The sequence below is a fragment of the Poecilia mexicana genome, unplaced genomic scaffold (genome assembly GCF_051168715.1).
Source record: "Poecilia mexicana isolate PSO_F unplaced genomic scaffold, ASM5116871v1 scaffold_6, whole genome shotgun sequence".
Lineage (NCBI taxonomy): Eukaryota > Metazoa > Chordata > Actinopteri > Cyprinodontiformes > Poeciliidae > Poecilia > Poecilia mexicana.
The window spans coordinates 8,268,043-8,284,907 of NW_028263375.1; the positions used below are offsets into that span (position 1 = coordinate 8,268,043).

The 16,865-nt window shown below is 38.7% G+C and overlaps 2 protein-coding genes across 2 annotated transcripts; one reads left to right on the forward strand and one right to left on the reverse strand.

Annotated features, from left to right (window-relative positions):
* The first annotated feature begins 4,155 nt into the window (after window positions 1-4,155).
* Window positions 4,156-9,257, forward strand: LOC148158621 (uncharacterized). Its single transcript, XM_088006711.1, has 2 exons — window positions 4,156-5,651; window positions 9,121-9,257. Exons 1-2 carry the CDS (start codon window positions 4,250-4,252, stop codon window positions 9,255-9,257), a joined length of 1,539 nt encoding a protein of 512 aa, XP_087862837.1. The 5' UTR covers window positions 4,156-4,249.
* Window positions 9,258-12,846: 3,589 nt separating this feature from the next.
* LOC106904506 (GTPase IMAP family member 9-like) lies at window positions 12,847-16,756 on the reverse strand. Its single transcript, XM_014968868.2, has 2 exons — window positions 16,672-16,756; window positions 12,847-14,123 (listed from the first exon to the last, which is right to left on the reverse strand). Exons 1-2 carry the CDS (start codon window positions 16,733-16,735, stop codon window positions 13,219-13,221), a joined length of 969 nt encoding a protein of 322 aa, XP_014824354.2. The 5' UTR covers window positions 16,736-16,756; the 3' UTR covers window positions 12,847-13,218.
* Between the last annotated feature and the right edge of the window lie 109 nt (window positions 16,757-16,865).

The window sequence follows — 16,865 nt, forward strand, 5'->3', positions numbered from 1 at the left end:
GTGGACCCAGTAGTGTTTTGTCAATTTTAAGCAATTATTTACTTAAAACAAGCTCCTATATCTTGCTGAAGTTATTTGTTAGTTTTGTCTTATTTCAAGTGCATTAAGAGTTTTGCACTTTAAGATTTTGTGTTTTTGCAGTGAAGTTATAGCATATCAACTCTGAGTATTAAAAAGTATCCACATATAAAACTTTTTGAGATGGATGAATTTAAATATGTCAATAAATGTTGCATTCATTTTTGTAAATAGAGTCCAACAGCCCCAGTTCATGTGTCAATTTTAAATAGTGAGGCAATCCAAACCATTAACATGTGGTTTAATGGTTTAAACCACATTAACCACATTAATAACCTTTTTTTAATGGAGGCTATTACCAAAGGCTATTATAAAGCAAGGGCGTAGGTTCGGTCTAAGTTTTGGTGGGGACCTTGACATCCCCCCCCCCCCCCCCCGCAGGACAGTGAAATGCCCAAGAGCACCGAACATTTTTGAGAAGGGGGGGGGGAAACCACATTGGCTTAATAACCCCCTCCCCCCAACCATAACCATATCATACATCTTGTGTATACAACCAGATACAGTCATACTCAGCAGATCAGTTCAAGAACACTTTACTTTTTCCTTTACAAAATTCAGCAAACGTTACAAGTAAGATCAAAAGAAATATCCTCTGGATACAGCAAACACAATTGCAGATAAGAAGAAATCAATAATAAAAGAAAAAAGAAAAAATATTACATAATTAACAGACCTATTCTACCTCACATTCAGTGCTGACCTTACTAAACACCGGACTTTACAACAAATGCGTTGCGTGATAGATATCTAACTTATGGGTCCACTCACTGTACTTACAGCCGACGTAGCGAAATAACTTCTAATGTCTGTCCTTTTCTTTTTCGGTGGCGACATGGTCTCGAGACTCAGAAGGAGACGCGTGTGCCCAGCTAGCCGCCGCCTTTTGCAGCTAATCAAAGAACGTCCGACGATTCAACTGACTCCCCCTCCCCCCACCCCCCCGACAGCACCGTTCCGACACGGTCTCGGAGGCTCATAATAAATGTCAAACTAAGAAGCTTCCGTTCCGCGCACCGCCTGTTGCTGCTAATCAAAGATCGTAGATCCACGTTCTTTGAGCCAATATGGCAAAAATTGGTCGGGACTTTTTCATATCCCGTGAATATTGGTCGGGACATGTCCCTACCGTCCCTACCCAAACCTACGCCCATGTTATAAAGTCATAGGGTTCCCAACAATAAATTGACAAACTATTTTCTTATGAAGTTTAAACATATTTAGCATTGTTTTAAGAGCCTATAAGACTGCACAATAAGCAGCTGTGTTTACTTAGGAAGGACATGACTTATTTGCTTTTCTCAAGGAATTTCGCATGAAGTTCACTGTTTAATTTTGATTGCTCAAATAAAACAGAAGAAACTCGAAATAAGGGGACAATCAGTGACAACTGAAGACAAACAGAGAGAGGACTGGTCCTACAGGATTTAAAGTTCCTGTGAATCCGATCATGTCAGATTTCTTGGTTAACTTCTAATTATATTCAGTGTTGTCTGAACAAATACTTCACATCCTGCAGAGCTCCTGTTCTGAGAGCAGTTAAACCCGGAAGCAACAGAAATGACTTTTTAAAGATCGAAAATTTCACATTTCTTCCGCTTCACTTAATTTGTTGAAAATCATCCATAATTGCTCAAGTAAAGCTCCAAAAATGTAGAATATTATTAAAAATACCATGAAAAAGTGAAATTTTTTTGTCATGCATTTCAGAAACAGTCTAGTTCTTTACCTCTCAAACATTTACCTTTCTCTCAACGTTTTCTGAATGTGCTACAGCGTTTTCCGAGACATTAAATTTTGAGTTTTCATAATTTGTTTATCCTTAATCGTCGCACTTTCTTTGTTTCTTTATTTCACCCGTATGATTGAGTACATTTCTGGTGCAATACCAGTTTCCGCCAGAAGATGGCAGTAGCTGCAAATACGAGAGAGGCTAACTTCAAGTCTAGAAGAAGCTCAGAGTCAGCGTCGCTGCGAAGCCATTATATTTATTTTTAAAAAGCTGATTTCTGTTTTAACAGGTGGGTGAAGTCTACATTTAACCGATAAGGTACCATTATTGTAAGCGTTTGTGAGTGGAGAACAGTATTTTATTGGGACACATTGTATTTTGAGAAATTTCTGTGTGTATTTTATTAGAAGTGACTCTTAACTGCCGCTAGCCTAGAGGCTAACTACCGTTGGTGAAACTGACTTTACTAAAAGTGCTTTCAGTTACCATCTTCGAAGAAAAAGTTGGTTGGTTTTACGGTTATTTACCCCGTAATTTTTGGTTAGAGGGAAATTACAATGTGTCTTTTGTTTTTTTTAAAAGGTTTTGTCGGCTCTAGTGACCTTTATTTGGCAGTTGTCAAACAGAAAGCGATTTATGAGAAAGAGAGAAGACATTTGTTCAAACACGAGTCCACACATTCTAAGAAAATAATAAATAAACAAATTACGAGAATATACTAATGACATTACGAGAATAAAGTCGTAGTACTACAAAGCATCCATAATATTACGACTTTTTTCTGGTAATAATGGCACCAATTCTTGTAATTGTATAATTTTATTTTTTCTTAGTTTGTCTCTAAATACTTAAAGTATAACATTGGAAATGTATTTCTATTAGTTATGTTATGTAAGCTGAGTTCATGATTGTCTGCTAATTAATATGTTTTACATCACATATGTCAGAGTCAAGGCCCGCGGGCCACATCCGGCCCGCGAGAAGGCTTTTTACGGCCCCTGGGATGATCTTGATTTATTATTAGAACCGGCCCGCAGACCGCAGCAAGCCGGCACCCCGTCTGAAGAAAAATATCTTCCTTATTTGAACTGTAAGTAGTTCTTTAAATGTTCTGTGAGATGATGTACTTACCCATGTATCCATAACAACCGGAACTTTCAATATCCACCAAGTTATTGCCGAAATATACCGTCTATTAAACGAGTGCCCCCCGGATTAATTACACTCTCTGCAGCTGCAGCTGCGAAGTTACCGTATTAACCCGATACTTGCTGGAAAGTGCAACGTCTCCCCTTTCAGAAACCGTTGGAATTTTTCCACTTAGCGCTACGTGTGGCGGAATTACGGTACTGCAAATTTAGATGTGTCGCCGGCGACACATCTAAATGCCTCGACTCTGACATATGTGGATTAATAGACTGTAAGTGTCACTAAAATGTTTTGTTATTAAAAAATGTATTTCTAACTGTTATGTATTTAAGTTGTTGATTCACGTCTTGAGATTTGTGTAAATTATTATTTTATTTCGTGTCAGAACTATGTTGTTGAAAGTTATCGCGAGATTCGTATATGTGATTTGTTCTGTGAGATTTGGATTAACAGAGAAGGAGCGAAACTTGGAGGTGAGCGCATGTAGCAGTCTTGTGTCTTGTGTTGTTATGGTATTTTGCAGTTATGTTTGTGTTATTTTGTAAATTTATTGGTTTTGGTGTTTTAATGACTTAATATTTTGATTTAGAGCGGTCTACGAAGTTTTAATCTGTTGAAGACCAACCTCCGAAGTGGCAGGCGGCCACGAGGTAATTTTGTTAAAGCATGTGTTACCTGTCTGTAAATGTGTCTATGTCTAAGCTTTGTGTTTTGTTTTTTATAGTTTTCACGGCATTTATTAAAAGAGCCTGTCAAAAAGAAAGCCGTGCCAGTGTTGTCACTTTGGAGCTACAGTGAAAACTCGCCCAGCCAGCGCCGGCTAAGAAGCTCGCTAAGACGACGGCAGCTGCAGTGAGTGACGGTACCGTGATGCAACACAAGAGGGCGCCATTTGTCAAGATCACCGCTCACAAGAAGTCAAGCACAGCAGCAACAACCTTGGACAACTGAAGTAAGGTGGAAATTAAGAAAGGACAGTGTTAAAGGTAGAATAAGAGTGGTTTAAGTGAAGTTTAAAGCCACAATAAGTTTCTCTAACACATTTGTCAAAGGGTTACTTACTTTCTACTAAACTTCAAAGTAATGCATTGTTGTTAAGTGTAAGAGTGTTGTGTATTCATCTTGAGATCAAACTAAGTGCGACGTTACCAGAGTTCTTTAAGTTGAAATATATTTGTTTTAAGTGTGAAGCTCATTACCGCTACAGTGTAAAGTAATTTTCAAGTCACATGAGTTAGACATTTGAACGAGTGTTTGCAATTTTGAGTGACATTTAACCAGACTTATAAGATGACTGACAAAGACCATAAGGAGCTCTCTGCTGTATCATGTACTGAAGTGGAAGAAAATGATGCTGAGCAAATCTCAGAACCACAGACTGTTCGAAGAAGTGAAAGAGTAAGAACATTAACCGAAAAAGGTAAAGAGCTTCAAGAAGAGAAACTTAAAACTCTTCAACACAGATATGCAGTCGGTTTTGAAAAATGGAGATATGAAGCAAGACTGAGCAAAGTAATACTAAGAAAAGAAGCTTCAGACAGTGAATTAAAGGAGCTCATTAATAATGTAAACATCACCTGCAGAGATATGCAAATCATTTATGAAGAAATACGACAAATACAAATGCCTGATGGAGACCTAAGGCGCAAAGTGGATGCATGTACATCACTTTCAGCATTCATTGTCAGAAGAGCTGAGAAACAACTGCAAGGAGACCTTGCAGAAGATGACAAAGAGCCATGGCCAGATTTTGGGTCATGTTTAGGATCTGAAAGTACGACATCAAGGTCAAAATCCAGAAGGTCTAAAAGTAGCTCAAGTAGTTCACAAACAACTAAGAGATTGGAAGCAGAGGCTGAAGCAGCTGCATCTCAAGAAATATTAACAGTTATGGAAGAGCAAGAAAAGGAAACTATTGAGTTACAAAAACTGGAACGTGAGAATTTGGAAAGGCAGCAAGCAATGGAAGAGCAGCGAAGAAAGATTAAACGCTTGGAAGAAATTAAAATTTTCAATGCTGCAAAAGCAAGAGTAAAGGTTTATGAAGAAGCTGAAAGTATTTCTGCAAGTCAGAGTTCATCACAGAGCATTAAAGCAGAAAGTGAAATCCAAGCAATTCCTGTCACAGCACACAGTTCTTCTCCAGCTCTAAATGTAACCCAATTCCATTACGCTACAAGCACTGGATCTGTGCTACAAATTCCTACAGTAGTAAACCAAACTCAACAAAGTCCTGGCGAACAACCTAAGGCTACCATGAGCCAAACACTTAAATCATCAAGTCCACCATTCATCCCTCAAGCTACACAAGTTTCCTTTGTTGCAGCTCAACAACAGTCAAATTATGAGCTAGTTGGAATCCTAGCAGAAGCAATAAGTGCTAATCGTCTACCAACTCCAGAACCTACATTGTTCACTGGTGACCCTTTAAAGTTCAAGGATTGGCAGTTGTCATTTGAAACCCTGATAGAAAGGAAAAATATTCCAAAGAATGAGAGACTCTATTACCTCAGAAAGTACCTTGGTGGACCCGCAAAGAAAGCAGTTGAAGGTTTTCTTCTTGTGGGAACAGATGAAGCATATGACTCAGCTTGGAAAGTGCTGGAAAAACGTTATGGAGATCTGTTCACCATAGGGAAATGTTTCAGAGACAAACTTCACAGTTGGCCTAAAATAAACTCCAAGGATGGAAGTGAGTTAAGAGAATTTGCTGACTTCCTGAAGAATTGTGAAGCTGCAATGTTACACATAAGGTCATTGGAGGTTCTTAATGATTGTATGGAAATCCAGAAGCTCTTGGTAAAACTCCCAGATTGGTTGACCACAAGATGGAACCGGACAGCCATGAAAATAAGAAAGGCTAGTGATGGAGAATATCCATCTTTTCACGTGTTTGCTGATTTTGTATCCACTGAAGCAGACTTAGCATGTGATCCCATAGCCTCAATGCAAGCTCTTAAAGGTTTGGAAATAAGTAAACCCAAACAATTACGCAACCAAGTCATTCAAGCAAAAACTCTAACAACAAACTCAAATCACACAAATAATGTATCATGTCTGTTCTGCAAAAGAAATGGTCACACACTTGATAAATGTTTCAAATTCACAGAAGCTCCACTCCAAGACCGTATCAAGTTTACACAAGCAGAAAGACTGTGTTTTGGGTGTTTAAAGAAAGGACATCATTCCAAGAAGTGTAACAAAAGGAGCACATGTGAAAAATGTCAAAAGAGACATCCAACCTGTCTGCACGATGACACATTCGTTGAACGTAAAAGGATAATACCTGCAGTGAGTGAAAGGTCTCAAGATGAGGACGAAGCTGATTCTAAGGAAGGAGACAAATCATCGATTGCGATCTCTAACAGAGTAGCTCAAGAAACTTCAAGCACATTGACTTCCTCTATACTACCTGTATGGGTTTCATCAAAGAACAACCCAGACAGAGAGGTTTTAGTTTATGCACTCCTTGATTCACAGAGTGATACTTCCTTCATCCTGGATGAAGTAGCCCAAGATCTTGACACAAATAAAAGTAAAGTCAATCTGCGCTTATCGACTATGTCTGCAAAGTCAACAGTTATACCATGTGACAAACTGGTAAACCTTCAAGTTAGAGGATATAAAGATGAAAAGAGAATCACGTTGCCACCAGTCTACACAAGAGAGTATATTCCTGTCAACAAGTCACATATACCAACGTCTGAAACCGCCTTAAAGTGGCCCCATCTGGAAAAGTTGGCAGAAAAGCTACCTCCACTGCTTGAATGCAAAGTTGGTCTACTTATTGGCTATAACTGTCAACAAGCTCTCCTACCACGTAAAGTTCTTGCAGGCAAAGAGAACCAACCTTACGCACAGTTAACCGATCTCGGCTGGAGCATAGTTGGTTGCTCGTCTCAAGTTCAAAATCACAATGATGCCATCGGCACAAGTCACAGAATCATTGTTCGTGAAGTATTTCCTGTTTCACAACCAGCAGTTGAACTCAAACAACGAGTACATTTCGTATGCAGAACTCAAGTAAAGGAAGTCAGTCCAACTGATGTGATAAAAGCTTTAGAATCTGATTTCTCTGAACATGCAACAGATGACAATCCAGTTTCACAAGAAGACATTTTGTTCATGTCAAAGGTTACTAAAGGCATAAAACAGAAGAAAGATGGTCACTACGAACTCCCGTTACCATTCAAAACAGATAGTCCGAATCTCCCAAATAATAAGCAAAGTGCTGAACACAGATTGTCTTCATTGGAACGTCGACTCAAAAGGGATGAGAAATACTATAAAGATTATGTCAAGTTCATGAATGATGTTATAACTCGCGGAGATGCAGAAAAGGTGCCAGAACAAGAACTGGACAACAAGACAGCATGGTACATCCCACACCATGGGGTTTACCACCCCCACAAACCTGAGAAAATCCGTGTGGTTTTTGATTGTTCTGCACGCTTCCAAGGAACATCTCTCAATGATCATCTTTTGACTGGACCGGATCTTACCAATACACTGATTGGAGTGTTATGCCGATTCAGAAAGGGCCCCGTCGCCATTATGTGTGATGTGGAAAGAATGTTCCACCAATTCCACGTCATTAAGGAGCATCAAGATTATTTAAGATTTCTTTGGTGGGACAAAGGTGATTTGAACTCCGAACCTTCCGTTTACAGGATGAAGGTGCATCTTTTCGGAGCAGCCTCATCTCCTGGATGTTGTAATTTTGGACTCAAACACATTGCATCGCAAGGAAGAAACAAGTTCAGTAAAGAAACTGTTGAGTTCATCCAAAGAGGGTTTTACGTCGACGATGGACTTGCTAGTGTAACATCAACAGCCAAAGCCATACAGCTGGTCAAAGAGTCCAGGGAACTTTGCAAAACAGGCAACCTACATTTACATAAGTTTGTGTCAAACAATAAAGAAGTGCTTGCAACAATCTCCCAAGAAGAACAAGCTGAATCCAAAAATCAGAACATGGCTTTTGGAGAACTCCACATTGAGCGTGCACTTGGAGTACAATGGTGTGTAGAAGTGGACGAATTTCAGTTCAGAGTTCAAGTGAAAGACAACCCATTGACCAGAAGAGGGGTACTCTCGACCGTTGCTTCTATCTATGACCCTCTTGGGTTTGTCGCCCCATTCACATTGATTGGAAAGCAAATACTCCAAACATTATGCAAAGACAAGGTTAACTGGGATGATGATCTTCCAGACCACATTCTGTCACGATGGGAAGCATGGTTGAGAGACTTGCCTAAGCTGGCAGCTCTGAAGATCCCACGAAGCTACTCACAAGACATCAACATCATAAAGTATGAATTGCATAACTTCTCGGATGCAAGTCTCAACGGTTATGGTGCATGTTCATACCTTAGAGCAATAAGCAAGGAAGGACAGATAAGCTGTTCACTTGTCATGGGAAAAGCGAGAGTTACGCCCATTAAACAAATTACCATCCCAAGGCTTGAACTGACGTCAGCTGTGACTTCAGTCCGCAACGCAGATGTAATCAAACAAGAATTGGAAATTGAAAATCTACTGGAATATTATTGGACAGATTCAGAAGTCGTACTGGCATACATAAGCAATGATGCTAAAAGGTTTCACACATTCGTTGCCAATCGGATTCAACGAATAAGACAAAGTACAAGTCCTGAAAAATGGCAGCATGTCAGCTCAGAAGAAAATCCGGCTGATCAGGCCTCTAGGGGTTTAACAGCTGAACAACTGAAAGAATCAAACTGGTTAAGGGGTCCAGATTTCCTTTGGAAACAAGATCTTCCAATCAAAGGGGAAATGGTGGGAGAAGTTGAAGAGACAGATCCTGAACTCCGTAAGGGTCATGCATACACCGTGCAGTCAAAAGAAATGAACCCTGTTCTAGAGCGTCTAAAGAAGTTCTCTGAATGGTTAAGAGCAGTAAAGGCTATTGCCAGACTCAAACGATGCATAAAAGAGTTTAAAGGCGTTCAAGAAAGAACAAACAAAACAACAGATCTGGAAGAGAGGAGAGACACAGAAGTGTTCATTATCAAGCTAGTGCAAAGAGAAGCTTTTACTGAGGAAATACAGAAAATCAGATCTCAGAAGGCAAATTCTCTGCACAAGCATAACAGACTGAAGAAACTAAATGCTTTCTTGGACAACTCTGATGTACTCAGGGTGGGAGGAAGATTGTCCCAATCAGCCTTACACCATCATGTCAAACATCCCGCAATTCTTCCCAAGGAGTCCAATGTATCAGCCCTCCTCATTAAACACTACCATGAACGTGTACATCATCAAGGAAGAGGCATGACTGTAAATGAATTGCGTGCAAATGGCATATGGATTTTAGGATGTGGAAGTATGGTTTCTTCGTACATTTACCATTGTGTTAAATGTAGAAAGTATAGAAGGGCTACAAATGTCCAACAGATGGCAGAGTTACCAGAAGTAAGAACAAAAACAGCACCTCCTTTCACCTATTGTGGTGTCGACTGTTTTGGTCCATTCATGGTAAAGGAAGGAAGAAAGGAAGTCAAAAGATATGGATTATTGTTCACATGCTTATGTTCACGAGCTGTGCATATTGAAACACTTGATGACTTATCAACTGATGCTTTCATGAACGCTCTTCGGGTGTTGATTGCCATAAGAGGTCCTGTTCGACAATTAAGATGTGACCAAGGAACAAACTTTATGGGAGCCAGAAGAGAGTTTTTGAAGCTAATAAAGGATATGGACCAAGAACCACAAAGAGCTATTGGTTGTGAGTTTGTGATGAACGTTCCATCAGCTAGCCACATGGGAGGCATCTGGGAACGCCAAATTCGAACAGCACGAAGCATACTAACAGCAATGTTAGATAAATTCTCAAACAGACTTGACACAACTAGTCTAAGAACACTTCTTTACGAGACAATGGCTATCATTAACAGCAGACCCTTAAGCGTGGAGTTTCTTAACGATCCCTTAAGTTCAGAGCCATTAACTCCCAATCACATATTAACGATGAAGTCTTCAGTTATTCTTCCCCCTCCAGGACAGTTTTGCAGAGAGGATTTGTACTTGAACAAAAGATGGAGACGAGTACAATTTCTAGCAAACGAGTTTTGGCAAAGATGGAAACGAGAATATCTGCTAAATCTCCAACAGCGACAAAAATGGCAGAAAGTCTCGCAGAACCTGCACATTAATGACATTGTGATCCTACAAGATGATAATGTGCCAAGATGTAAATGGAAACTAGCTCTAGTTGTAGAGACTCCAGAAAGCCCAGACGGCAAGGTCCGAAAGGTGAAACTAAAGACCAGTGAAACGACATTTGACAAAGGAAAACCACTGACAAGGTTCATATATTTAGAAAGACCTATTCACAAAGTAGTGACATTACTTGAGACTGATACAGAACAAAACAGCCTGTAATCTTGACACTCATTAGAAAATCACATTGAGAACCAAATAGTGATTTTGGTGGGAGTGTAAGTGTCACTAAAATGTTTTGTTATTAAAAAATGTATTTCTAACTGTTATGTATTTAAGTTGTTGATTCACGTCTTGAGATTTGTGTAAATTATTATTTTATTTCGTGTCAGAACTATGTTGTTGAAAGTTATCGCGAGATTCGTATATGTGATTTGTTCTGTGAGATTTGGATTAACAGAGAAGGAGCGAAACTTGGAGGTGAGCGCATGTAGCAGTCTTGTGTCTTGTGTTGTTATGGTATTTTGCAGTTATGTTTGTGTTATTTTGTAAATTTATTGGTTTTGGTGTTTTAATGACTTAATATTTTGATTTAGAGCGGTCTACGAAGTTTTAATCTGTTGAAGACCAACCTCCGAAGTGGCAGGCGGCCACGAGGTAATTTTGTTAAAGCATGTGTTACCTGTCTGTAAATGTGTCTATGTCTAAGCTTTGTGTTTTGTTTTTTATAGTTTTCACGGCATTTATTAAAAGAGCCTGTCAAAAAGAAAGCCGTGCCAGTGTTGTCACTTTGGAGCTACATAGACTTTTGCACTTTATTTTATTGTATTTCAATCCAATTATATTTTAAAAATATTTCAATTGTGTCTGTTGAAAATTAAAGATTACTGACAGAGCCATAAGAAAATATTGCTTTATTTATCTGATCATATTGGAATATATTTGTTAGGTTTTCAGTAGCTTCAATTAGGTTCACTAGACTATATGCGTCATTTAAAAAAATTTCAATGAACATTCGATCAGTCCGGCCCTCGGCTTGTAGCTAAATTTTTTATTTGGCCCTCCATCCATTTGACTTTGACACCCCTGTTTTACATAATATAACAGACTGTACAAACAACTGTGCAATTATTAAAATCTAAGTCTACCTTGCATAAAAGCAGTGTAAGCGTAATCGCAGCGAAGCCATTACTAAAGAAACTGATTTCTATTTTCACAGAATAAAAACACAAATCATCTGCCGTCACATTCACATGAAACCTGACACCACGGATTGATAATTGAAATTAAATATGGAGTCCAGCAGCAGAGCAGATGGAAAAGGTAAGAAAACTGAAAACATGATGTTAATCAGCAGTTTTTTTTGTTTTTGTTTTTTGTTTTTACCTGAAACCAGTTGAACTGTTTCTGTTGCACTGAGAGCTGAAGGATGTCTCAAAAATCTGCAAACAGCGTCACCTTGTGGAGTTTTAGAGCTGTAGCAGGCTGGCAACACCTGATTTCTCTCACTCTAACATTCAGTTTCCCAGCACCCAGTGAACTGACTGCTCAAACAAATGTTTTTCTCACTTCATTTCACAGAAAAAAGTTGCAAAAACATCTGTTGCAGCTTCCAGGGTCCTGCTGCTGGAATAGTCTACTGGTCAAGTCCGATGCGACGGGACTTCAGCTTCTTCTGCTTTCTGCAAGAAAACATGTAGTCATGATGGAGACCTGGATAGAGAGGTAGCAGAACTGATCTTTTTCCTTTATTCTTCTCAGCAGACAGTTTCTGAAGTTTCTTTAATCAGACCTTAATTAAGACCAAAGTGTCTGCTGATATTCAGTGCTCTGATGCAGACGCTGATAATCTTCAGATTGTGGAGGAATGTTCTGCAGACGGTCATGTTTCCTCAAGAGACGCCGACGGTCTGTAGAACGACCTTTTCTCTGAGCATTTTAACAAACTTAAACCTGTCTGTGTATGTATTTAGGGCTGTTGTAAACAATTATTTTAGTAATGAAGTAATCTATCAGTTATTCTTATGATTAAACAAGTAATCAAATAAAAAAAATTGATAGATAAAATATTAGTAAATACTGCCATACCAGCAGTAATAACTTTGGATATCAACATTGGCCCAAATTTTCGTATTTGTGCATCCCTAATAATTACTTTTCTGTAGTTTAGAAAATTAACCTGTATCAGCAATGGCTCACTCTTCCTGAACAAAAATTATAGAAAAATCAGAAAAATCACAAGAAAATTAATTAAAATATCAAATTTTCTTTTATGTATTCATTGAGTCAATTTAATAGATGAACTCTCACTTTGCTCAGCCACTGAAAGCTTTTGTGACCATATTTCTGATTTTGCACCACCGATTTTGGTGTGCAAAATCCAGTAGCGTGTGACAACAAACATATGTTTTTTTGTGTACCGGGCCTGTACACATGTACATTGCTTTATCATACATACATATCATATCATACATCTCTAAGGCTCCACAGGGTGGCGCTGTTTTGCAGCCTTTTGAACCTGATCCTTCAGCTCTTAGTGTAGCAGGGACAGTTTCATGTGAAACACCTGCTGATTAAAATCACGTTTCCAGTTTTCTGACATTCTCAATGTTCTGCTGCTGGACCTGAAACTTCCCTTATTTCACTTCAGTTATCAACTTATGTTGTCCAGTTTCATCTGAATGTGATGGCAAACAAACTGATTTGTGAGTAAAAGTGTCTTTATTCTGAAATCAGATTTTTTAATAATGGCTTTGCTGTCATAATGGTTATGCTCCATTTAAACAATGTATTAATTACACAATTGTTTATGCTGTTTACTATTATGTCCAAAATCAAAAATGTTAATTAACATAGACAAATGACCATAAACTTAGCTTACATTACATTATGTAATCAGTCAGGTTATGATTGTAAATATTAATCATTGACAGCTGTTCAACTGATTGACAGTTAATCCATCCTCAGTTATGCCTTTAACTAATTAGATAAATATCTGCTTATACTGGTAAATAATTTGTTATTCATGTAACATCATAGTTTACTAAGCTGCAGCCAGAACATCACACATATTATCACTGTGTAGAACATCCCATCTTTTGCACTGCTGCTGCAGCTCCAACAATTGCTCCCAGATTAACTCCAATACCGGCTCCAACAGCAACTCCTATCGGTCCTCCTAAAACTCCAATAGCAGCTCCAACACCAGCTCCAGTAGCAGCTCCAGCAGCCGCAGCCCCCAGAGCAACACGCATAAACGAGTTGTCTCTCTCTGCCTGCCTGTTTGCATCTTCAGGATCAATTTCTGGATTTTCTCTGATTAGTCGTTCTGCTTCTTCTTGCTTGGCTCTCTGTGCCTCTTCAAACATTTCGTTGGTGTAGAAACGTCCTCCATTTTCCTTAACCAGTCTTTTGATCTTCTGCACCAGACCCCTGACTTGAACAGGATCCTCAACTGTGTTGTCAAAGACATGATATTTATCTTCAAAGGTCTGGAAGATGGAGCACTGACTGATGAAGTGCTTTAGAGGTCTGTGTCTTAGTAACATGTTTCCTATTGTAATATTTTCCCGTTTTACTTCGTCTCCGTGGGTAAACAGGATCATAGTGTAATTGGCTGCTTCATTGCCAAAAATTTTCTGGATAATTCTCAAGCTTCTTTCTTCTTCTGTGGTGAATCTGGTCGGTTGGAGCACAATCAGGAACACATGAGGACCAGGAGCCGCCAGGCAGATGCCTTTAGCGATTTCTTCCATAATCTCTTTATTACTTTTATCTGTGTCAAACAGCCCTGGAGTATCAATAACAGCCAGATTTAAACCATCAAAATCATTGATTTTCTTCTCACAGACTGATGTCACAGAGGAAAAAGAGAGACAAGAATTAAAAAATCTTCCTCCTAACATGGTGTTTCCTGCTGCACTTTTTCCGACTCCGGTTTTCCCAACAAGAACAATCCTGAGCTCAGTATCCTTTTTAGCTGTTGGAGAATTAGAAGACAACAATGAAGAGGGAGAAATTTAATTCAGATAACTTCAAAGTAACTTAAAATATGTCTAATGAGGCCAGAATTATATGTTTCTTTTTAGATGTAGAGATTGAGAGGAGAATTTAGATGTTTCAATTTTCAGCTAATGTCTACAGAAATATTTTTGTATTAGATTAATAGTTTTATGGACTTAGAACAAGTTATACAGTTGATCAACCTCAGTATTTTCATACAGATGAGTTGCTATACTTTCAGTAATATAAGTAAGCTTGCACCAAGCTTATCTGAGCTCCTGCAAAAAATAATGTTGAGAGAGTTTTAGCTTCCTCAAGAAGGGACACTGTGTCTGATCACACTGATGGTTTCCACTCCATCTTCCTTTAGATAAGAACCGTAGTTCTGGATGCCTGAAGTTTACGGCTGTCTGATAGGAATCATTTCCCAGACGCTTCATCCTAGCAGCTGCTGACACCTTTTTAGTTTGGCTTCTTTGCTAATCAAACCCACAACTCACTGATTCATAAGAACTGTTCTAATAAGATAATGTGTCTGGGCAGAGAAAGTTAGGTTTATTTGTATAGCAGCACATTTCAGCAACAAGGCATTTCAAAGTGCTTTGCATCAAAATAATACAAAAATACAAAGTCATAGAACACTCAGTGAGTAACTACATTTTGTCAGGTGCCATGTTACACATCAGATTGTTGATGTTTAATTTATAATGTTTCAAAAGCAACAGGTGGATTTTTAGTCTAGATTTAAAGAAACTCAGTGTTTTGGCTGTTTTGCAGTTTTCTGGAAGTTTGTTCCAGATTTGTGGTGCATAGAAGCTGAATGCTGCTTCTCCATGTTTGGTTCTGGTTCTGGTTCTGGATGCAGAGCAGAACCAGAACCATGTTGACAAGAGTATAGGAGGGGATTAACAGGCTTCTGCAGCACTTGACGGGATGCAGAGGAGATCATGCAACCATTTGAATCAGGTGTTCTGGAACAGAAACAAATCTAAAATACGTTCATTGGTTAGAGCTCTGGTAAATTAGTGGCCATGTATTTTTATCACCTACTCAGGCCAAGATGTTCAGTCGGTCCCTTTGACTATAACCGGTGTCCTGCAGATGCTATATGTGGCTTTGCCTCACAACACCTGAGTCAAATAATGAGGCAGTTAGCAGCACTTTGGAGAACTTCACTGCATTGAGGAGGTAATTCAGCAATGGGACTGAGGTGTGTTTAACCAGGGACACCTCTAAAAGTTGCAGGACTCACAGGCTGGATTTGAGGATTCCTGCTCTAAAGGATAACATTTCCATCAATGCTTAGCTTTAGCATGTTAATATGAACTTAAGGGAGAGAAAAAATAAAGAACAATCTTCACTCCGGGCCTTCTGCTAACAATTACTCACAAATCATGTGCTGTCCTCCTTGTCTCAGGGAAGCCCCGCACAGAGACTTAAACTTTCTTTTAACTCAATCTGTCTAGGCTCCGCCTAGGCAGGCAGCACAGTCTCACGTGGATCAGTATTTGTGACCAAACTGGTCTTAACTGGTTTCTGACTTGCAAAGACTTAAGGACCTTTTCAAAGTGAGTTCAAGCAGAAAAGAGAAAACAACTCCGAATAAGGTAAAGACTGATTGCAACTTCCTGCAATTTAGGAATTGTGGAAGGGTTCTTAGTGTTTGGGTATTGTCATTGCTACACAAAGAAATCAGAGCTCTCTTTACATGAATTAAAATACTAAAAATCTAACACTGCCTTTTATTCTGCCAAACTGAGATGCCAAGCAAAAAATGAAATATAAGGAAAAACAAGGAAGTTTACACAGGCAGGAAGTGGCTGAACCACCGGTGAGAGTACAGGAGGGGATTGAGGCAGAGCCACCAACCTGCAGGGAAAAGCAGAACAAGAAGCAGAAATGGAAATGGAGCTGTAGCAGAAGAGGGACATGCGGAGCACAAGACAGGAAACCTTCACCCTTCATTTCATTTGGTTTTGTTTTGGCTGACAGACACATGATCCTGTTAGTTTTAAGTTTAACTGTGCAAGCTGTGTTTTGTCCTGGATTGGTTTGATTTTTAAAAAAAATCAAAGCATAAATTATATTAATAATTAAAAGTTTGCACATTTTAGATAGAGGTGTTAAATCTTTAAGGATCTGAGAATCCTTAAATTCTATTCATTTAAAATTTATAATGCTTTCCAAATCAGTGTTGATGTTTCGTTAGAGCTGCAATATAAAGACTTTGGTAAAATCGAAAATAGTTGCTGCCTCTGCAAACAGAAAACAACTCCAAGGAAGACTTTTTATTCTTTCACTTGTGCAAAAAAAGAAAGTTTAAAGGGAAGTCATCTGAAAATTATTAAAGATTAAAAAGTTAGGACTAGAAGGTATTTTACACTAAAAAGGATAAAAGGTATAATGTTTTATATTTCAGTATAAAAACAACTGAAATAATGAACCTACTTGAGGTTCATTATTTTAATTTTTTTCTGATAAGGTTTACCGCCTATAATAAACTATAAATCATAAACTCTTCTTACCAGCTGGACGATAACTGGTCATTTCCAATGTGTCCCTGCAGGCTGTTGATTTGTGATGATACATAGTTGTTGATTTCTTGGCAGCAAATAATGTTTGCATCAGTTCTGTTGTATGGTCTGGGTTCTTGGCTCCTCCCTTTGAATCTGTCTGCCAATCTGTCTGCCAATGCAGTCACTGTCAGAACTATGCAGGA